Source organism: Charadrius vociferus, unplaced genomic scaffold (assembly GCF_000708025.1).
Source record: "Charadrius vociferus isolate BGI_N301 unplaced genomic scaffold, ASM70802v2 scaffold271, whole genome shotgun sequence".
Classification (NCBI taxonomy): domain Eukaryota; kingdom Metazoa; phylum Chordata; class Aves; order Charadriiformes; family Charadriidae; genus Charadrius; species Charadrius vociferus.
The window spans coordinates 277,264-300,961 of NW_009646944.1; the positions used below are offsets into that span (position 1 = coordinate 277,264).

General features: G+C 37.7%; 1 protein-coding gene across 1 annotated transcript in view; it reads right to left on the reverse strand.

The window, feature by feature from the left end:
• Nucleotides 1-364: 364 nt before the first annotated feature.
• The window catches only part of CDC42SE2 (CDC42 small effector 2), a 30,551-nt gene continuing 7,217 nt past the window's right edge, over nucleotides 365-23,698 (reverse strand). Inside the window, exons 2-4 of the mRNA XM_009895069.1 lie at nucleotides 6,143-6,244; nucleotides 1,649-1,766; nucleotides 365-1,220 (exon numbers count right to left, since the gene is read on the reverse strand). Of these exons, the coding sequence (XP_009893371.1) occupies nucleotides 1,668-1,766; nucleotides 6,143-6,244 (201 nt within the window). The 3' untranslated portion in view covers nucleotides 365-1,220; nucleotides 1,649-1,667. The remainder of the gene's footprint in view (nucleotides 1,221-1,648; nucleotides 1,767-6,142; nucleotides 6,245-23,698) is intronic.

Consider the following 23,698-nt stretch of genomic DNA (forward strand, 5'->3'; position numbering starts at 1 on the left):
CAACCAGGACTCAAATCATTGACTTCTCTCAAACCATCATCAAGGAGGAAAAAAGGGACCATTTACAGAGATAATCTGAAAACAGTGCAATATTAAAATACAATTTCACAACATGTGAAAGAAACATGCTTTGGAACCTGAGCTAAAGGCGTTTTACTGACTTAGTAAAAAGTCACCCTGTATGTTGTTTTCATTGGCATCTGTTCTGCCAGATTAGTATGTTGCTCTTAGCAACTTCCATGGCCCCTAAATATTTAGTACACAGAAATTGCCAACTACTTAGAGAGGTCTACTCAACTTTTCAGCTAATATTGCAGGCAGTCTGACATGCTGCTACTGGAAATGACCATACAGCCTAAAATTAAGAAAAACTGTAGAAAGAAAGAGCAGCAGCCAAACATGATGCTTTTCTTTTTAAATAGACTAAAGCGCTTCCACAACACTTAGATACGGTACTACACTGGTTTACAGTCTCAAGGTCAGCTCTTTCAAAATAAATATACTGAACATTTACAACAAATGCCTCATGAACCCAAGCACTCTCTTTATTATTTCAAGACCAGTTGGATAAAAACTAAAATAAAGACATAACTCTGAAGCAGCTAAGTTACAAGTCCTTTTTCAGAAACAGGCGTGACTTGGTGCCACAGCAAAAAATCACCAGTCTGCAGGAAGCAATTATTTTTTTTCTTCTAGCACCAAGCAGACCACCATACAAAGCAACCTCACAAAGCATGCAGTCATCTACTCTGCTGATTTTGAATGAAATAATCATTTGTGCTTGCAGGTCCCAGACCTTTCAAAAATGGGTATGAACAATAGATGATTGAAGACATTAATGGAAATTCACTCATTTCTAAATTACTTGAGTGGAGAAAAGATTTAAAGACTAAAAAGCAACAATGTTGCACATTAGTATTTGTGAGGGATTAGGAAAGCTATGGTTGGTGCTTTAATTTGCCTTAAAACAAACAAAAAGCTAAAAACCCTAAACAACTCTATGTCCATGATACTGGTAGAGGCCAACGTGTGCATGCCACTGAAAGGCACGGTCGGACCAATCTGATAAATGGCATCATCAGAGCTGAACAGCAACTTTTCACTGGAGTAGTCACAAAGGGTGAACAATGAGCCATCACTTCTCTCATCATGAGCACAGAAAGCAGTCACCAAGGCAAAAGAGGGGACACAGGAAAGAAGATACTGGAACTCACATAAACCTGGAAGGCAGAAAACACACATTATACTGTGTTTTGTACATTCTGAGTGACCATTTTCCTTCTGTAACATTGCTATTCATTGATTTAACACCATATGCATTATGCTTAAATGGATGGAACTGTTGCAAAAATGGTACAGAATTCTTCTGAAATTTGTTATACAACTAACTTCCTTTGTGAAGATCTGCCTACAATATAATCTTAGGTATAAAACAGGCTTACAGACAGACTGATGCAGGCAGGACAATCTCTTGTTCATTGTGTAAAAAACCAACATGCTTACATTATATTGAATTTTTTACTTAGAAATGCATTTTTAAATTGGGCATCATAAAGACAGGGCTATTTATAGGGACCTAATTCCAAAGTAGTATGATGGTTCTTCCTGCTATTCTAACAGTGCCTAAAAAGCAGAGTGCAATACTTACTGGACAGGTTTCTCCAAGGTTATCCTGCCTTTGTATCCACAAGCTGCATCTGAACATTTGCAGACATGCCACCTCCATAGCCTCCCTTGGATTGCATTTGGTTTTGAATGGAGCTCACCTGGAGACAGATGGGAAAGGGAGGCAGAGAAAACAAGAAATGAAGTTAGTGAGCTATGACATTGTCTTGCTTCCAATTTTATTTCTTGTTTGGTTTTCAAGTGCTCCTTTACCGTTACAGCTACATTAGTTTTGCATGAGGACACGTGCAGCGTAGGCTTGCTAGAATTTTCACTTCTGCAGGCAGCTCAGCAGGAGAGATGGAAGAACTGGTGCTGAAGCAGAAGTATTTTCTCTTTCCCAAAGAAAACTGGTTGATTCAGGCTTTCACTGACCCACTTGTTTACTCAAAAAAAATTAATCAAATCTCTTACTGGTATCCAACTCCACTCCATCTGAGAAGCTATAATTTATGTTGCTATATGGAAAATATTCTTTTCCAAGTATGATAAACCAAAGAAGCTGACACAATTATGTTAAAAATATAATAGACAACTTACAAAATATCTGTATAGTATCTGCACTGTATTGCTAACTTCAGATAATTAAAAAATTACTTTCTAACCCAAGAAGGAGCTTTTGGTTTGTGGAAGGTATTTTATTTCTCTATTTACATAACACTATACACTGCTTTCCTTAATTGCTATTATTCCTTTAAATGGCAGGGCACTTATTGTTTAAACCATACTCAATCTATCAGCTTCCCTGGAAATAGCTTATTTGAAGGTATTTTTAGCCTGATACAAATAAATACATAAAGAAACCCCATCACACACACAAAGACATGCACATCCCTCTAGGGCTTTCATTGCCTTTATCAACAAAAAGCAAGGGAATCCACACTTCTTTCCTGCTTGTGTTGCCTGAGTCAAAATAATCATCTCCAAGTGCTGGCAGGAAGACAACTCCAACCTTGAAGGTTTGGCCTTTTTCTCTCTGCACCCCACAGCATGCATAACAAGTACACAATGAGCACAAAATAACATACTCATTCAAGGCTATAGCTTCTGAAATTGAGCTTGCAGCAAAGCCTATGCCTGTAAGCCATTACTTGCAATTACTACATGTATGCTCATTCACAGAGACCTCAAAACATCACTAGAAAGCTGTATTAAAACAGCACTGGAGAAATACTTCCAAGTTGCTTGAATGATATTTTTGATGTCTACAAAGACAAAGTAAGTATATTCTTTTCCTCAGCAAAGCAAAACACAGGCACACACACAAAATGAATCAGGACAACTCTTTCTTACACACCGTTTCTTAAACCAATGTTAAAAACAGAACCTGTTTTAGGATCTTTGTCTTCAATGGTATGGAATATTGCAGCGCAGCGCAAAAGATCTGATTTTTATTTAATGTAAACCCATTTTCTACCCTGGTGCTTTGCTCAAATAAGTGATACAGCTGCAGCAAAGCAATGTTATGTTCACATTTCCTTCATACAAAAACATTCAGAGCCAGTACTGTCTAGTGGTTCACAGACTACAAACTCAGTAAGTGTGGAGAAGTACAACCACACCCATGGGGTGGTGTTTAAGAACATTCACATTTCACCAAGCTGGTCACCTTCTTCACCAAGTATCTTCTGTTGCTCATTGGAACAAAAGGAGTTTGAATTTCTCATTTTTTTCCTCAGAAAATAATTAATCTACATGTAAATGTATTCACAAGAGTGCCTTGAGGATGGCATTAATTTCATCTGAAAGAACCCCGCCTCTAGGGAACAAGAGCTAGAAAAACATCTCCAGGCCATGTCACCTTCCAGCCTGACAACTTGTCTGCATGGCTTTAAAATTTTGGAGAACAGCAAATCAACACAAATTGCAAGGCTAAAGTGTAAAGTTTTATGAGTACTTTTTCTGACGGTTAGAATAGTTTCTCTGGTACTTAAGTCACATATAGATAGTGGGTAAGGAAGTATCAGTCTAAGATGCAGAGGCTGTTACACCTAAAGAAAAGAGAGTGCAGCAAATTAAACTTGACTGCATTAACAGTTCAGTGGCTATTTTGTATATGAAAACACATAGGAGACACACAACATTAAAAACACCGAGCAAAAGGCAAGTCTAAAAATTGTAGGCTTATAAAGTGCTATTCTTTCTGAAGCACTGTCCTCTTGAGGCAGTCTGAGTTAGAAGAACAAGCACCATGAAATGTAATTTTTTTTTTCTTTTCCAAATACGCCATTGCCTTCCTTTGCTGATACATAACAAGGTTCTTCTCTCTTATGTCTAATTTAGAGAGGATAAGATTTTGGAAGGGGAAGAGGATTGCACGAATTAAGGATCATACAATCTCTTGTGCTTCTTATCTATCTCACTAATTTCCTTCTCTCCTTCTCTTTTCCTCCCTTTTAGAATTAGGAAATAGCACAAATGGTCCTTGCGAAAGAAAACAAGGGAAAACTAAGAAAAGGATGGAATACATGAAATCAAAGATGAAACTGAGGAATATGAAGCAGAAGAAGAAAGCGAGAGATTTCACCAGGGAATATGAAGGTAAAATAAGAAAGAAAGTGATGGGAATGACAAATAAACCATGCACAGAGGGCTCCTACTGTTTAAGTGTACCTTTCACAAAGGAGCAATGTGCTCTACAGACAAGGCAAATAAAAAAAGCAAAATATTTCAGTAGTCAGAATCTGTACTCAGAATAATCAGGATATGTAATGAAGGACAATGCTGAGGAAAACAGTACAGAGCAGATAGTGGATGAAGAACCAAATTTAAATGGGAAAAGCTAATGAAATTGCAAGAGGCCCTCCTAAGGTATTCAGATGAGAGAAGGCAAGAGGAGGTTCACGAAGGAGTATAATGCCCATACTATAAAGGAAATTAAGCAGTAGCAAAGCATGTGAAGGTTAACACCATTGGTTAGGTTGGAATTTACACTGCAAAGAATGAACAAAGAGACTGGCTGCAGTATTACCACAGTAAGTCAACACAGAAGGGGCAGGAAAATAAGCAGTGTGAAAAAGTAGAGGTTGTGCTTCTGAAAAGAGAGAGGGGAAAAAGGGGTTATTTTTTGCATACAGATCCTTTCTATCTGGATTCAGAAAAATCACTGATGCAGAACATTATCCAAATGAAGAGAAGTGAGAGAAAGACATAGCCAGTTATGAGCATTCCAAATGAAAATGTCTATGCAAAGAGAAATAACGATTACCTACTATCTGAAGACAAATTGGATATTATGCAAGGCAAAGGTGAGGGCAAGCAGGGGGAAAGTCTGAGGTGAAAGAGCAAGCTTCAGGCAATCACTGCAAACCTCACATGAGGCAGCTCAGCTGTGAAAATGTGGAAGGGTCTCACAGGAGGGACAACAAAGCAAAAATCCATGCTTAAAAAAAAAGAAAAAAGAAAGAAAACTGCTCACATTATTATCTCGATTTGTATTAAAGTAATGTAGCACATTAAAAAAGTAATTAGCTTTAACTTAATTTTATCAAGTTGAAGCTGTGTTTGTTCATTTAACTTGCTTAGTAATGTTTTAGTACAAATCATTTCCAATCCATTATGTTGTTTCTGGGAAAATGTAGTATATTCTTTGTCATGTCAGATTTTCTAGCTTTGCACTTCCCCAATAAGTACTGAGTTACAAAAGTTTTTGTCTGATCTCAATAAGCTGTAAACTAGTTGAAACTACAAGTGACCTCACTTTCCTACATTAAAACTGCCTGTTTCCTTTACAGCTTAGCTGTCTATTCTGATACTCCTGACAGAACTCTTCCTTCTCCTTTGCTGAGAAGTATTTTTCATCATTTTCATCTCAAAACATTTTTTTTTTCCTTTAAAGAGGACTATTATGGTCAAGAAGTACTTTTTATCATTATGTACATAAAACCCTTTTCTACATTGTGTATTAACCCTAAAAACAGATTGACATTTCACATAAATAGGAAGCTGTACAAAAGAAATTTATCCTTATAAGCTGATTTTCAGTGTCTATCTTAGCCTCTGTTTTTCGGTTTCAGAGAGATAAAAATATTTATTGCTCCCATCAGCTACAGGAAGCCACAAAACCTTGCCTGTGACATCATTGCTTGCTCTGGAAATAATTCACACTGCAAATAGGGCTACAGAGCATAGGAAAACGTCAACAAGGACACCCATAAATATTTGTGTGCACCATAAACCAATAGTCTAGTATATTTTCAAATACATCTCTATTTTAGTTCATACATGCCGTCAGAACAATTTTTTAAAAAGTATTCTACATAGCCTGCACAACTTATACAGCATCTACTATGTATTGTCAATAAATATAGGAATTCAAAAAATGATATTCCATAATCTTGAATGCAGGTGTTTAGGACTTGGAATTAAAATTCTTCCGTTTTCTAGAGATTCTGAAGACTCATGGCTTCAGCCACAATATACACATACAGTATTCCTGAATTCTATGAGGAAATATTCTTCATTCGCTCATGCTTACCGAATTCATTCCACTGAATAGGTCCCCTGATCCTACATGAGCTGTGTGAACAAAGTTTGTTGGCTCCCCAATCATGCTTCGGTCAATTCGCCGTCGTCTTTTCTGAAAGGAAGATAATGAAACCATCTAACTGAGAGTCATTGAAAAGGCAAAAACAATGTGTGTCATAAATGTAAAAGTTAACTGTCCACAGGATATTTCACACACTGTAGGGTATTTTCAGAGTGAAAAAACAGAGTCCAAATTCCCCGGTTAAGCAAGACATTGGTAATACTGTCCTTTGTTCTTATTTGGAGGATCTATAGCAGATCATTAGACCAGCACGGATACCACTCCTAACATTTAGGCCAACAAAACATTTGTAAGTAACCTTACTACATTCCACCGTTTATAAAGCAGTATTTGCAGCATTTCAGACAGTAACTTTGCCTATATTTGTATTTAAATCATGATGTGACAGATCAAATTTGAGGTTTAGTAATTCAAAACAAGAATTAAGGATCAGAGAGTATTAGTATAGTCTATGAAACTACTGACTTACAGAATTTCTGATTTGCATGCCCTGGGAACTTATGTCACTATTTGTAATACACTTCATAGCGATGTTCAGAACCCTGATCCAAACTCAAAGCATTGTTAGTCACAGACATATCTTTACCAAGCCCTGTATGCTAAGATAACTTCTAGTCTGAGTGGTTATAGAGTGAGCGCTGAAGGGGTGCAGTGTGAAATAAGGCAGGATGCCAGATTAGGGACTCCTATTCCTATGCTGTGAGACAGAAAGCAAGAATTGCTTAACCTCTGCCTCTCCTTTCTCAGAGTCACAACTTCATTTTTTATTAATGTAACAACACACAAATGAAAAATTGGAGGCAGTAAAATCTTCCTCAAATTGAAGCTGCTTCGGTTGCCCACCTCCAGCTAAGCCTTGCGTCTAAGGGAATAAAACAGGAAAACCCTATCCCTCATTTCTTAGACCAGAACCAGGGAGCTTACACAGAGCAAACCATGCAGTACGCAGTCACTGTATGCCCATATCCTGTATCTGAAAAAAAAGAAACCAAACCCAATAGTAGCCATGAAGCACAGTATGAATATCTCAATTTAAGGCGTGTCACCAAAAATACACTGTAATAGCTAAGAAACTACTTGAGCTCAATTAAAAGCTTCCCATCATCTTAGAGTCCATTTAGTCTAATTTTTTTTAAGAGATCTTCGTTTCTAATCTGCAGTGAGATCATAAGACCACCCAGACTTGGAGCACGAAGGTACATGTCTCATGAGTGGGCTAGCTGCTATTGAAACACAGCTACAGATTAGATCTTTATGAATCAGAGCCCACAACTATGAGAATACACCATGGGGTTTAGCCAGCAAGTACAAAACACATTTAATCCTTTCTTGTACCTTTTCCGTATTACTACATGCAGATTTCTGCAGGTTTCAGTACCTTACTGCATCGTGTTAATAGATGGGGTGAGGAGAAACACATAAAGCACTCCTATAGAAATAACAAAACAAAATGACCCAATCTGTGCCAAAGCTTTTGTGAATTCTCCCAGCAAATTTGACAAGATCAACCAACTAAAATAATCATATCTATAAAAATATCTTCATGTAGTTTGAGGGCTTTCACAAAGAAAATATTTATAGAAATTAACTGAGATATCTTAATTAAAGAAAACATCAGTACAGTTCACAGAGCCATAAACAGCCACAACAGAATCTCTTACCACATCCCACCTTTCAATTTGGAAGTCAAGCTCACTTATACACACAGCAAATGACTTCTTAAGTTATGCATGGTATCAGCTAGTAAAGCATATGTGACTAACTTGAGGGGAGAGACCCTACACCATGTTTATGCTTCCACTGGGTAAGAACTGCTCCTCTGACATGCTCAGGAGGAGAAGCATCTCCACCAGGTGCAATGATTATTTTAAATGCATGTTGCTGTATTTACACAATATAGTACTGTAATATGCTGTGACTACAACACAGAAAGAAGTTCTAGAGAGCTCTACGAAATACACCACTCCAATTAAAACACTTAAAATTGTTCAGGTCTGCAGTAGTTGCCCCTCCTTTAAAAAATGTAACAGCCAGAGTCAGATTCATTTCTATGTCTAAACAATATATCCATGACTTCTTGCTTTTAGTATAGTTTTGAAATGCAGGGCTTTGATGCAGAGAAAATGTAGACAATCTCAAAGCTTTTGGAATTTTTTGTTTTGCAATGAACCAAACTCTTTCTTTGGGCACCTCAACTTATTTTCCTCCTTTACTTGTTGCTAAGATCCCTGGCATGCTAGTAACAGTATTAGAGTTCAGGATCTTGTGAATGATTGTAAATGATTCTCCACTAATCATCAGCTAGTCAACCAGTAACCACTAGTTAAACTGAATCACCATCAAACCTTGCTTCTCATCTCAAGCGAGTTTCTTATCAGAGGCCATCAGCCAGTTACACCATGGCATGTGATCTCCTTGAAGCAATGGAACAGTATTTAAATGCTCTGTTATATTAAGACCACAAAGTAGTTCACTCTGAAAGCAAATCAAACATTGGGGTTTTTTTTTGCTGCAGGAGCACACAGTTTGCATTTACATTAGTGTTTTAGCTTGGATTATAAGCATGCTTTTGAAGTAAATTTGTCAGTCTTCATTTACCGTGCTTTAATCTTAACTTCAGAGTAATCTTGGTGTGTACAAATTAGACCTCTTTTGGGTAAAGCTGAACTGGAAGATTAGCTGATGCAGTCCCATTGGTAATGGGCATTGAGGCCAACGGACCAGGTGAGCCGGCCTGAAGCTGACCACAAAACACATCTAATGCACATCAAGTTTCCTCAACACCGACTGCTCTGCTCTACTACATAGCTGCTTCTACTAGGATGTGCCATTTCTGAAGACAGAGCCTCAGCCAGAACCAAACTGATGAGTTAGCATGACCAAAGGGACATGTGGAATGCTGTAAAAATCCACCTCTTTTCAAGGAATGTAACAAAGGAGACAGGAGTAGGGGAGCATGCCTGGAAAAGTTACAAAGCTATTACAGAGGACACCATAAACATGAGCTTTGCCAGGATTTTATTGTGAAGTTGTATTTTCTGAGGCACTGTACCCATAAGAATACATACAATAACATTGTTCCATAAACAATAAGAATTAATTTGCAGATTGTTTCTTTTGTAAATTTAGTATATTTAATTTGAAAGAAACTGAGAAGCAGCACATTCAAGTCTTACTTAAGAAATTACTTGTACACTTACTCTCAGTTCTCTGTGTATCACTTGTGCCTTTTGATTCTTGTTTCTAGTACAAGTCATGTGCCTGACCTTAGAGAGCTCAGCGAAAATGAATCCCTGCTAGCCTTCAGCCATGCTCCAAACTCCACTTTACAACATACCATATCCTTCTTGTTAGTTTGGGTCAAGTTACTGAAAGGTTTGGTGTCAATGAGCAAAAAAAATGCAAAAACTGACTTGTAGTGTTTGACTTTTATTCTCCCCTTGTCTTGTACCACGGCACTTCTCCCTTTAGTAAGGGGGTATGGGGTGGCAAGCAGCACAACAGAGGTGAGATGAGAGGAAAAGACCTGTAAAGGGATCCTGGAAGTGGAATATGAAATGTCATCATTTAATGGATTTAGTCAGTTTGTTCCCTTAACAAAAATCTGCAGAATTTGGATTGCAAAGTACACACCAGTTAATCTCTACACCATGAAAAGAATAGATGATCTTTGAACAGAAGTAGAAAAGATGCAGGTTGTGTGTTAAATGTTTGAGAGGAATGGAAGCAGTCTGAGGACCCATCTCAGAAGCTTTGCTTTGAATGTATACCAGATACAATGAAACTGGATCACACTGGTTACTAGTAATGAAGTTACAGAACTGTTATCTCTTTTATTTTTAATCCGTGAGAGATGCTTTGTACCCACAAGAGTATCATCTCTTTTGAAGTACCAGAATTAAGAAAGCCACCAACAGTTGCATCACACAGAAATTATTTTAACTCTGAAAATTTCTTGAAACTTGTGATAAACAGTTTTAAACTTGTTTAAAAAAATTAATTGTACCATGTATTTAACCTGCCCTTCAGCAAAGCCACAAGCATTTTACTGAAACACCATTTTCATAGTTCAAAAAACTACTTATTGCAAGAAATTCAAAACTGTAATTTGTTTCTTTAAACAAATAATTGCCACCCACTGATGGATTCAGAGGTATGTAAAATTTCCTTTTTATTCCCTTCTATTTTTCGCTTGCAGGGGTGATCTTTTTTGACTATCCCCAAATTCTGTCTAGAGGCTAGGCTGCGCTTCTCTAGCTCAAGCCACTTCATAGTGATGGCAACAGTTTTGAATCAGACAAGTTCTCTGCCTGTATACATACGTATAAAATAGAAAAGTTTGGGAATTTTTTCTCCTTTGCTCAGTTATGCATCCCTTTCTGCACTTCATGACAGGCTCTCTCAAAAAAGGAAAAAACCATGCAGAGTAACATCAAGGTCTCAAATATATCAGAAAATATTTGAGTGATGTCACTTAGATCCTAGCAGGCTGATAATTATTTCTCTGGAAGCTGCTAAAAGTAGAAGTTGCAAGTGAAGCCAAAGAGAACATCACAGAAAAGTATCCCAAAGTCAAGTACAAACCTACATATGATGGGGATCAAAAGCAAACAAGTATCTTCTGTTTGCCTAGCAGAAAAGCATGTTCTGCTAAATCTACACCAGATTTTTTGAGATAGCTGCTAGATACATATCCCATATCCAAGTCTGAGTAAAATATAAGTAACACAACACTTCAAAGGACTCTGCAACACAAAAGCCTGCATGGATTTGACCTGCAGAAGGCTCCGTCTCAGCCTGTCAGCCCTCAAATGGAAGTGGTATTGCGGGTGCAGATAAGGAAGGTGCTTTCTAAGCATAAACATGAGGGAAACTGAAGAAATTCAGAAGGGATGGTAAGTTATTGCCATATTGCAAAAGTAGTTTCTGAAAACAATGCTTCTTTATTAAAATTCCCACATACAGCACTTTTCTCCTACCACCTACAGCACTTTTCTCCTACCACCTACCATTTTATCTCCACTTAACGCACCAGAAAAACTTCCAACTCTTTCTCACACAGCAATATTCTTTACCCAGCTGTATGTGGTTCTGGCTTTTTATATCCTAGGATCTCAGTCAAGTAGGCTATAAGAAATCAGGCAACAGCATATCTGCTGCCCTCAATGTGAGTCTACTAAAGGGAACAAATTGAGCACACCTACACCAGCAACAATTTAGTGGCAGGGGCAGACTGGAACTTTGCATCTCATATTAAATTTTGGTATTTGAGTCACAAGTAGTAAATCTTTGTTTAGATCAGTCTTCCCTAAAACTAACACAGATACAGTTGCTTTTCTATTGAGAAGCACATTTTATTATTATTTATTAGTATCATCAAGCTACCCCCAAGGCAAGGATGACACTTTCCTAGTGCTAACTTTGTAACATTTACCAGAACAAGTGTCATTCTTCATGACTGCACCTCCATATATATAGTTTTGTCTTATTTTATATGCAGTAAAAATGTTACACGTAACATATTTGTGTATTATAACAATATGTGTTAATATATCATATATTGCATTTCAAGGCATTTTTCTGTCACTTCATATTTATCTGTTCCAAGAAGCGTAGCACATAGTAAATTGGAGAAGAAATAGCATGCTGATCTGATCTATCTAGCCTAGTCTTGTGCAACATGTTTCCAACCAGAACCAAATCAATATGAAGTGATCCACATATAAAATGGGAAGTAATGCACCTTCCTTTTTTTTTTTTTTTGACACAGTTCTTTTTGTCTTCCATTCTAACTATCTGTGGAAGAGGAATTTTGGTTCAAATTTGTCATAATTTCTCTTTATTCTGCAAAACTATTATTTTTCATGACATTATTTTGGCCTCTCTGTTATTTCAATATAAAATTTGTAAGCTTGCCACAAAGACTCACACACAGAAAATCTAAGAACTGACATTTACTTCGGCATAATCCCTGTGCTTTATAGTCTCCCTTGAACAAAATGATGAGAAACATCTTTTGTATTTTAACTTCAAAATAGGCTTGATACTTAACAAGGGAAAAACAAAACACCTCATCTGATGACGAGTAAAAGCATCAACTTCACGAGACTCTTTTTCCATTCTTGTATACATCTCTTCTCTTATTTCAGAGTATTTTTTTTAAATTAATTAAAAGGAGTGCAGATTGTCTAAATCAGAGGACTCATAATATTCCACATTAGAGTGGGCTATCGCAGCAGCATTTGAGGGCTCCATTTACCTGCTGGGATTGCCTTCATCAAGTCAGCAATGCTTACTGCTGGCTTGCAGACTCAGTAACAAGGACAAAAAATAGTTTTTCCATTTTCTTAAATGATTACTCTCATAAAACAGTCTTAGCTCTCTTGGCAAGAAGATAACTAAAAAACATTTAATTCCTCTCTGACGCACAGGTCAAGACTTAATAAATTTACTTGCTAACTCCTTAGTAGGAAACTCTTCCTGGTGAACTGCAAGTGAACGATCTGTCTGGACACTATAAAGAGTTCTGCTTTGCAGAATGAGTTTTTGTGGTCAGAGAATGACCACTTACATTTATTACCTCCAAAAATTTTGCACTTTTCAAAGTAGAAGGATGACTGTGAATTCATAAACACTAGAAAGTTACCCTGCTTTTAAACTTGTCTCTGCAACATGAGCGTCAGATTTTCAGACTGCTCAGTCACTGCTATCTCAGTGATTAAAATAGCATCAAATACAGCGAGAAGCAGTTCACTTTATGATATATCTTTGCAAGCTTGACTTTTAAATAACAGTATGGTAATTTGAACATAATGAAGTATAGTAAATTTTAACCGCATCATCTATTTCTTTGCTGCAATAAAAAAACTACTAAAACAATCCAAAGCCCAAACTGTCCTAAAATAAAATAAATCCCAATAGAGCCACCACAACTGCTGTTCTTATGGTAGAAAATGCAAACAAGGAATATGTTCCTTGTTCTCCTCCGTACCTGCCTCGTCATTTGTTTTCATGATTAGCAGCTAGTCTGCTCATACATTCAACACTGTATGGATGCACCATCAAGACAGTAAGTATGTGATTGCTTTTTTTTTTTTTTTTTAAAAATAGGAACTACCATATTTATATGGAGGCTCACAGATATTGCGTTTGACTTTCTTTCACAAATAACCCTCAAACAGCAACCCTTTTTTGGAGAACTTGTTATCATTCGTTCTGGTGTTAATTTCAGGCTAACCCAATGCAAAAAAGCAAGATCTTTAAATTTGCTAATTTACTCTGTGGGATCTTCCCCACCAGTCATGATGGGTGTTTCATAACTTTTTTTCTGAGGACAAAGCGATCTATTAAAATTTTCAGTGATGTAACTCTGTTGAAATAGAGCTGTTTGTATTCAAGAGCTTTGTATTCAAGAACTCTGCTGAAACTTCAAAAGCAGAGCAGGCCAGAGACAAAACTAAGGTAGTAATCTAAGGAAAGGATTTAATCAAAGACAAGATAGTCAACCATTTCAAGATGGGGATTTGGATGGTTATAGGGGAAACTGAAAGAGAGAAAACACCACTTTATGTTCCTTATTTGATCTCTCCTACTTTTATATCACCAGCAGGAAAGGAGTCCCTATGCTGTTCCACCCAGCTGATTCTCCACACGCTAACACACAGGAAGAGCTAGGTACTTGCTCAGAATAGGAAGTATCAGTTCAGCCCGTAGATGTGGCTTTCTGTCCTCCCACATACATGCTGTTCTGCTCCCAAAATAGTCTGATGTGCACAGGATGGCTGGCTGTGTCTCAAGACAAGCTGTGGTCTGAGTGACATGTCTGGATTCCCAATATTGACCCACCAGAATTACCTAAAAAGGTCTTAAAGAGTGTCTTTCATCAAACCCTGCATGAAGGAACTGCAGAGGCAAGGGTGTCCCTTGTGTTTAAGATGCATCTCTCACACCTTCCTCCCTAATTAGGAACCTAGAGATTCACCTTAAAAACAACAAAAACCAGGTACACATATAAAGCTGGAATGCTAATACACTTCCGCCTCAAGCAACTGGATCATTATGTAGCAAACTAGTACTGTGAAACCTATGCCTGGATGTATACAATTATCATATAGCCAGTATGATATTTTTGAAGAAGCAGTGGCTACGCACCTCCTAAATGTTTCTCTGTATATTGCGGTACTCTCCATACTTTTTTCCCAGCTTTTTAAAGCCATGAGCTTACACAGCCAATTCCAACATTTATACAATCTGCAAGTACTATATGAAAGTTGATGAAATTAAAGAAACACCATGCACAGTAATGTCAAAATTCCAGTCAGGCACTACTGTACATTTAAAGTTTTAACATTTAATTTTTGAACCATAAAGAGACACTGACTTTATTGAACTGCAGAAAAGAACATACTCTCTGAAGAAGCAAGGATGAAGAACTAGACCTTTAAGTTTCAAATGCCTTATGCCAAGAGGTCTACCATACAAAAGAAACACAACTAAGATATATGCAAGATAAATTAAAATGCTACCCACTCCCTCTAAATCACCGTATTTCAGTGACAGATTTATTCTAAAGCAGTAACATGTGGTATCTAAGCCCAATGTAATGATGTTCTGATCAGCAGTGTGATCTTCATCAGGTGCGAAACATCAAAGCTGCTACCATTGCTAGCGCAGTCTCTTAGACGGGCAGTTTCTAGCAGATTGCTTAGAATCTTGATTGCTTATGGATCTGACAAACTACAGCTTCATCAGAACAGAAGCTGGAGGAAACCTGCACAGTTTTTCACGTCAGCTCTTAAGCAACAGAGATAAGTAGCAGGCCTCAAGCATACTCAGCTTTCATCAAGTTTTCCAGAAATCCAGGATGCTACCTGACTTCTGTAGCTAAAGGAGAGGTAGGCAATTGATGCAAAAGATTGAAAAGAGGTTTTTAAATAATGTAAGCTGTTATAATTAGTGTCCAATAAATTGATTATCAAATGTACATTGGATTTAGGCTTTAGGCAAAATCACTTAGCATTTACTGACTGACTCGAGTGGCAAAAAAAAGAATGAGCAAGTCAAATCATTTTCTGAACTCTCAAGCAAAGGAAGTAGCAGTTCCGTTCTTATTTAGAAAAAGACAAAAGTAAAGGGAAAATACAAGAATCTAGAATTACAGAGAAGTTGACTTTATCAAATCTTCCAGCCTGATCTTAAGTACAAATTCACATAAAATTAATCTATTTTGTAAATCCTCAAACTGGATTGCATATTGCTATCTCAAACAGCTCCTTTGCTTTTAGGAAATTCAGCACCTTCTTGAAGCTTTTGACAAGTATGCTTTTTGATCTGTTTACACAATATTCCATTATATTATGATGGTGTTAGTCATCACATGACAAAACTGGCAATTGTAGCCTATGTTTTCTAAATAAACAGGAAAATTTGCCAGATGAGGTCAAATGACTCTGAAAGACAATAGGTCTTCTAAGACATGTGTTTAGCTCACGCACTGAAGGGAACTTGTTCCATTCCAGATGCTTAAACTGACTTTAAGTCACATAGCAAATCAGAATCCATTCCTTGGTAAAGTCAGTAAGTACTGTTCTTTTCAAAATACACATTAGCACAATTTTAAGATGATATTTACAACTTATGACTTGGCTGTCATGTTATACCACAAACTAACTTCTCTTTCCGGTCAGGTTATTTTCATTACTTTTGGTGATTAATGCCTCTTTAACATAATTTAAAAAACAAAATAGATAATATTGTTTTTCTACTACTTTAACGTCTTCAGACAGACTACGCTGTCTGACTGTAGAGTAACAGGTAATTCATCAATGATAAAGGCACAGCAGGGCATGATGAAATGAACAAGTCTGTGATACTGGTTTGTGGTATCTCAGCAAACATCAGAACTTAGCATTTAACATATACTCTTCTCTTACAGTTGGCCGAGCTGTGTAACTTCCAACAGGTTAGCTGTTGCTTGGATCAAGTGTTCCAAGTGGATCTAGCCTGCACAGCTAGAAACAAAGTTTATCACTGCACTTTTTGGAGTGAATCCAGAGCCGTGACAATTTTTTGAATTCGCAACATAGAAAATATCAATAATATAATATAATAATAATAATAATAATAATAAATCATTATGTAAGTGGTCAAACACTGGACCAAGAACGCAATGAATCTGAATGCCCATCCTCGGAGGTGCCCACAACACAACTGAACATGGCTGTGCAAAAACCAGTCTACCTGATTCTGCTTTGAGTAAGTGCATTGCACTAGATGTCATTCAGAGATCTCTTGTCACCTAGATTATTTTCAAAGTGTCTAACTTCAGCTGGTGATGAAGAGGAAAAATGTAGAGCAGGCTGGAATTGACCTTGCTGTAATACAGATGCAGCATATTCTCCCCAGTCATCAAAATCATAATGTGAAAAGGCACATGTAAAGATACACCACAATAGAAACTATAGAAATTTCTAAATAGCTTCTTAAAGAAGAAATCTCAAAGTCCTGGTAACAACACACTGCAAACTGCACCATATGAAGTTCTCCTTCCTTTCACTCACTGACCTTTTCCAACAAGAACACAGGAAATACTGGAAAGGTCATCTGGCACAATGAGAGCTGTAGTTCTCTAGAGGACGTGTGTCAGGATTATACCATGTAGCCCCTCCTGCTCAGCCAAATAAATGTCACCCTCCCCCAGCTACAACACAAACAAAAGATTCAGGTGTCCTTAAGTAGATTGTGTATTGAAATTCTTTTGTTAAGAAATTATATTTCATACTCGCAAATCCTGTAGAAAGACTTCCTAGAGCTAGCTAGCTAATATAAATAGGTTTGTTGTCCTGCATATGCAGGCATCTGCACACATTTCCATCTTTATGGAAGCATATATGTTGCATAAGATACATTACATACAAGCCTTCCGTACTCCTGTATACGCTCTGTATAATCTAAATTAGAATGATACGCACATACCAAACTGCATTATAAAAAAAAGTACAAGAACACAAAAATAAACTGAAATATATTACCTCCAAACGGGTAATAGCCACTGCCACATGCAGGACCCTCAGTCACCCTCACCATACAAAACCAATCACTTTTTATCTAACACTTTCTCTGGACCAGCTAGTTAAAATATATACCACTGTGAAGATAATAGCTGTAAATGCATTGTCATATGTGCTTGCAAGCAGCAGTTCGGTACTGTACATTGTGATTCACCTTCAACTATGACAATAAATCAGAGCCTACCTGGTATATTCAGAAAACCTCTGCACGCAACTCATAGTAATTCCCTTACTGGCAGAATATGGATCTTCAGGAGTTATAGAACTGCTATTTTTTAGCAGCAGGATTCATGGGTGGAAGCTCTAGTACTTGTGCTATGGGCAAAAACAAAGCCAAAATATTTAATAATAATATCCTCAAGAGTCAACAAACACAGGCACAGTGAATTCATCAGCTTTTAAATACCTCTGTGAATGTCATCTTAGAAGCTTGGCATTAGTTTGCCCAAATAGCAGCAGCTTCTTGTTTGTTTATATTCATATGCAATTAAATACCTAAATATTCACCTGGTTTTCTAGTGGTGTACTGTACTACTTACTTCACAGTTAAGTTTTATTAAAATGAAGTTGCTCTGAATTAAGATATTTTTTTTTTTTTGGGTACAAATTCTTTTTTAAGGGAAGTAATCCCACTACCGTTTTGTGTATGTCAGGTCCATGAGACACACTCCTTACTGCTGAGCTTTCTGGCAGTCTTCCCATTGGCATTTCCTTGCTAAGTTATTTGTCACCTGTGTGAACTCTTCATTATCTCTGGTTTCTTCTTGCTGCTCCAAAGACATCCTGACCAGTTACCTCATCAGCATATTAGCACTGTCGCACAGCCTTGGGTACCCTGTTTTGCAGTGGGGAGAAGCATTCATAAATATGGAACCACAAATTTGATTCAGTGGCCATCCCACTTCTTGCTCTTGGGACTTCTGCAAAGCTCCCAGATTTGACTGTCAGCATTGGAAATATGTTCATCCAGTTCATTTTAGGGAAGTTACTGGAACAAGTATATCCCAAAATACATTATGATGTAGTCTGACTTCGCTTGCTTTTGAAACATCAAAGCAAAAAGTAGTTACAACCTTTACAAGGGAAGCAGGAACAGCCTCCCACATTTTTCCCATACTATGAAAAATAGTCACGCATTTGAAAGGTGATCCCACTAGTGGAAAAGGAAATGATGGCACTATACACCAAGTAAAAAAAAGACAATACAACAAGCATCCGAGACAACCGAGTAACCACTGGATGGCCTAGTAAATATCTTAGGGATGCTTAGATGCCAAGCCCACACGTAGTATGGCTAGAAGCATCTTTGGAAGAGTACTCTGCCAGCAGCTCTTAAGAAATTTTCAAATCAACAGGTGTGCTCAGCCTTAAAATACCTTTCCGCTCAGCTTTTGACATATTCAGAATAGTATCTGACACAGAGCAGCAACACAAAAGCCTGTGTCCAAAGTGTGGCAAATAGCCAAAAGATGGAAGGGAAGCTGTTCAGCAAATTAACAAATCCCAAAAGAAACATGGGGGCAAAGTGAAAAGCAGCATGGTGTGCCATTGCAAATCCACAGGCTCAAAAGACAGACAATGTAGAAAAAAAGGCCATTGCGAGGGAAAACTTCTAGTCAAACACTGTATTTCTACCTACTTCAGTTCAACAAGAAACATAAAAAGGAAGACCTTTCAAGGAGTGTTCTGCTTTCCCTGGCAAAACAAAGGAATCCTGGCTGCCTTGTCCAAGTTCCTATCAAAAGGAAAGTATCAATTCCAAGCATGTATAGGCACTTTTGCATGGTCTAGCTGAGGCATGCCATAATTCCACAGGACTTGAGTGTAAACAATCATTAACTATTTAAATTTCACCAAGCCAGAAAATGCCCCACATTCCTCGTTTATTTATCAAATTCTACTCTTCTAAATACAGGCTTGCTGAAAAGAAGTATTCAGGAGCAGTAGCAATAGCACCTTACTCTTCCACTAGCTGCATTAAGACGACAGACTAATTTTGTTGAGGACAAAGTCTCAGCTACATTCATTATTCAGAGTTTACCGCCAGACTCATGAGTAGGATCAACAACCCATCCACACAATCATTTTTAGAGGCAGTGTTGGCTCCTCATAACGTTCAGAAAAATCTACTTACTAATCCATTTCTGCGGCAAGCCTATCCTTCCTTGTCTTGCAGGTCTTCTGCACTAAGTTATGTCTGATAAATTTATTACTGTAAAGACCGGAATTTCTATTACTGTATTATTGTGGCTCCTACTTGTATACTTTTTGACACCATTGCTTGAGTCTAGTACTGGCAATTCTGAAGTTGGATCCACTGTAGGAATCCAGGAAATATAGTGGCTTTCTTAGTGTGTGAGATCTAATGGTCTTGCCAGAACAAGCCCATATTTAGGAGCTTCTTAAGCCAGGAAGAATAGGAAAGTATGGTTCTTTAACAGTCAGGAAAAAAGGAAGCTTAAGCATTGCAACACTGAGCATCATGGACGTCACTCAGACTGCCCAAGGTTCCTGCATTATTGGCAACTTCAGGGCAACTGCTTCCCAGTTCCACAAGTGTAGTCTGCTTCTATCAAAAACAAGATACAGCCAACATCTGCTGCTGGCTACAGATTTACAGTCACCGGCAGTTACAAAAATAGTCAGAATGAAGAGGAGAAAAAGCAATAAACATACAGAACAAAATGAGGTTTTCTAAAGAGCTGCAGGCTGGGAATTTCTAACCTGGGTGCACAACAGTAAGTGTAGATTATTTATAGTAAACATTTTTCCTTTTATTCTTTAGCTAATGGAACCATATGATACCTAAAAAGACAGTACACAACTCCATCTTCCCAACAACCAGTTATGAACACAGAATTGAATAGTAATTGCTGGCAGGAAAATCTCTACTGTTCCTAAATTAAAGAAAAGAAACAACAACTAAGCTAAAACACTACCACCACTACTCTATGTTTCATAGCCTGAGTGTCAGGTACCCTTTACCGACACACAGGTCTCCAGTGGACTCTGGCAGCTATGCAAATAAAACAAGTTGGTTTTGAACAGCTGGCTCACCAGCATGACAACTGCCAAATTCCAATTGTGTCAGATTACTTTAAGAGTTCCCTATGCCAGTGTCATCACGCTACCCCACCCAGAAACATGCTTTCATGATCAAGGAGCAGAATTCACAAGAAGTTAATTTTCTTGCCAGATTTCCTGCCTGCGCTCTATGCCCCAACATTGCTTTGCCATTTCACTGAGTTCTCTAAGTTCTGTGAAGATCCACAGACACACGCATTAGAGTAGCTACCTACAACTGCTGCCCTAAAAAGACACTGCTACTGAGGTGCTGCTGAATAGCTTTGAAGTTTTACACTATGGAAATCTGCATACTACATCAAAATAATTTAGGGCAAGAGATGCATCAACATAAAAGATCTCACTTTTAATATCCGAGTTGTCTACCATGGAATTAGTAAAACACGAGTTGTTACTTTATAGTTACCCTGCAGAGAGCTTCTCAGAGCTTCTTTAACCTTTCATTTCAGATGTCTGGAAATAGCACATCAGAAATATTTTTGAAAAATCAGAAGGCTGTGGCGGTCCTGCTGTCCCTCTGGTGTTTGCTCCACATCCCTTTCTTCACTGCCTGATGGAATGAACACACATGCAGGCACAGACAGCCAGAGAAATGTCATTGTTTCAGGTGCCCGGCATTTATAGTCCACCACACAGTCACTTCTCAGGAGCCCTCCTGCCTCTGCTCCTTGCTCTTCTCTGTTATAGTAACCTGTGTCCTGGTCCCCTAAAGGTATTGATCCCCTTTGTCATTTGACAGCCATCCAGGCAGGAATTTTACCCAAACGTTGCTGGTTTTTCTTACTGGAAAGAGCAACTGATTTATAAGTCACCTCGATAAATGATCCCAAAGGCTGCACAGCTAGAAGAGAATATAGTAGCATTAAGAAATCTTTAACCTTCTGGCTATTACCTCACCTTTCTTTGTCCTAAATCATCTGTAGCAGCTACGTTAAAGTCCCTCCTGAAAAAAGGGAATTGTGATAGCTCTTCAGAGGCTTAAAAGCTTGTCTTCATACAAGTAATATATTCTTGGTTTATGCTTTTATGCAAAGCCAAATATTACAGCTTCAGACATGACCCTTGTTCTCTCTATAACATCATTCTAGACAATTTTAAATGTAATTTCTTAAGCTTTAAATTGTTAATTTTAACATACTGAAAATGCAGAAACACTTTAAGTACACTTTATGATTCTAATATTCTTTAAAACTAAAGGGCAAACAAATTTCTCCACTAAGAACAGCACAAAAGGGTTTTGTTTTCCAGCTGCAAAGCTAAATAAAGTCCAACAGCAGAAAGACACACACATCATTAAGACACATTCCCTCTTCCAGATCGATAAGCAAAAAAAAAAAAAGACAAACACCAAACTTTTTGCCCTTTCCAATTGTTTCTCTGCAGGCTTCATTTTCAGATCACTCTTCTGTGTTCTGAAATTGTATAGTTACAGTTCATTTTTGTTTAAGAAACTAAACCTAGTGAACTTGCATAAAACACAATGTAATGGTTAGGTGTAGCTGTTTACCTGGGGAACAGTAGCAGTATGAACCGTACCACAGTCAGAGCATCCTGCAGCATTTGTTGTCTTACGCATTGCAAACATAAATGTCTGCTATGTTTGGTCATAAAAAATGAATTGTCAGTGATATTATACGTATTATATATGTATATATTATACATATTGTATATACAAGTCTTTGACAGGTTTTAAGATAATTTTTAAAAGTAATAATTAAGTAGCCTTAGTTCTTCTCTCTCACTTATAAGTCTTGTTTCTTTATTCTCTAAACTACACACGTTGCTTTTTTTTTTTTTTCTTTCCTCCCCTAAATCTGTGCCTTTTCTGTGCCTTAAAAACCGAAGAGGCATTTCATTGTCAAAAGTTAATTCTGATGTTAAAAAAAGAAAATACACAATTGATATTTTCCCATGGAGAATAAAAGGCCCTGTAGGCTCTTTTGCCTGTGATTCTGTAGATCAGCATGCCTATGCTTGTGTTTGCATTTCTTCTTTTTACAAGTTCAGCAATGACAAGCTGCTGCCAGAAAAACAAGCAATCCAGTATGTTACATACATGTTACATACATATATGTGTGTGTTTGCATATCCTAGCAGATTTGTTTGGAATATGCGCCTAGCAGGATTTATTGCCCCATTTTAACAGTAATCCACTATTTAACCATCACCTTAGAGACTAGGAATTAAAGGGTTTTAAAGTAACTCGAGTACAGCAAGCTGTATTTTAAGTAGTAGTTGTTCCAGAGTTAAATAACATGTTGTTCTATGTTAATTTTATTGAAGTCTTTCAAGAAATCCACCTGAAATGGATTTGGCTTGGAAGCCCCCTATGTTTAGAGGAACTTGATGAGTCATAAGATTAATTTCCTTTTATAAATAATACACTCCCTTGACACACAACTTTAGTTCCCAGTTGAACATAGCCAAATGCACTTTCTTTAGATAATTTAATTCCTGATAGCATCAGTTTTTCAGTTCTAAAAACTGATAAAGCTCCCAAAAAGGCAAGTTTTATGCAAATACACATAATAAGGTAAAGATTAATAACCACAGTTTATTAACCACAACTGCCTCTTTCAGAACCCTGCTGTGACATCACCTCTAAAATTCTGTAATTCTGGTGTAACCCCCAATGAACATCTATTAATCAAGCCTGTTGAAGTCTTTTCCTCCATTTCATTCGAATCTGATTCACTTTTCTCTACCCACCACATATGCCCCAGACAATTTTTCTGTTCTTTCCTCATTTAAGGTCAGAGGCTCTGAAGCCACTGATGGACTATCATGCAACTCTCCAAGCAAGCTGCCTGACATCTTCCAGCTGTAAAACAAGGATAGCAATGCTGACCTCTCAGATGTGTCAGGCCTGAGCTGCAAGACAACTGAACTCAAAATCAGCGGCATAAATTGGGGGTTTCAATTGCAGCAAAATGTTAACCTGTGCTTAAAGCAGTCTGAGGCCAGAATAAGAGAGTGCCACAAATTTCCAGAGCGTTCACCTGTGCTGAGCTGTCACCACAGTCACTGCCCATCAGAAATGTTTTTGTTTTTTAAGTAGAAGAATTTAAAGGGTCACAATTTCTTTTGAGAAAGTGAAACTACAAAGGTCTGTGCTGCACCACATCACCCCAGAGAGAGACGTAAAACAGAGGGAAGACAGACTCTGATAAGAAACAGTATTTCCCACTGTGCACTGTGATGAGGTGAGTGCTGCACCTCTGCGGCAGAGGTGGAGAGCTCCAGCTGGCCAATACCACCATGCTAGAGCAGTAGAGCCTGACACGCCATGCTATGCCAGCAAAGTAGTACTAGTCCAGGCAAACTTAGAAGA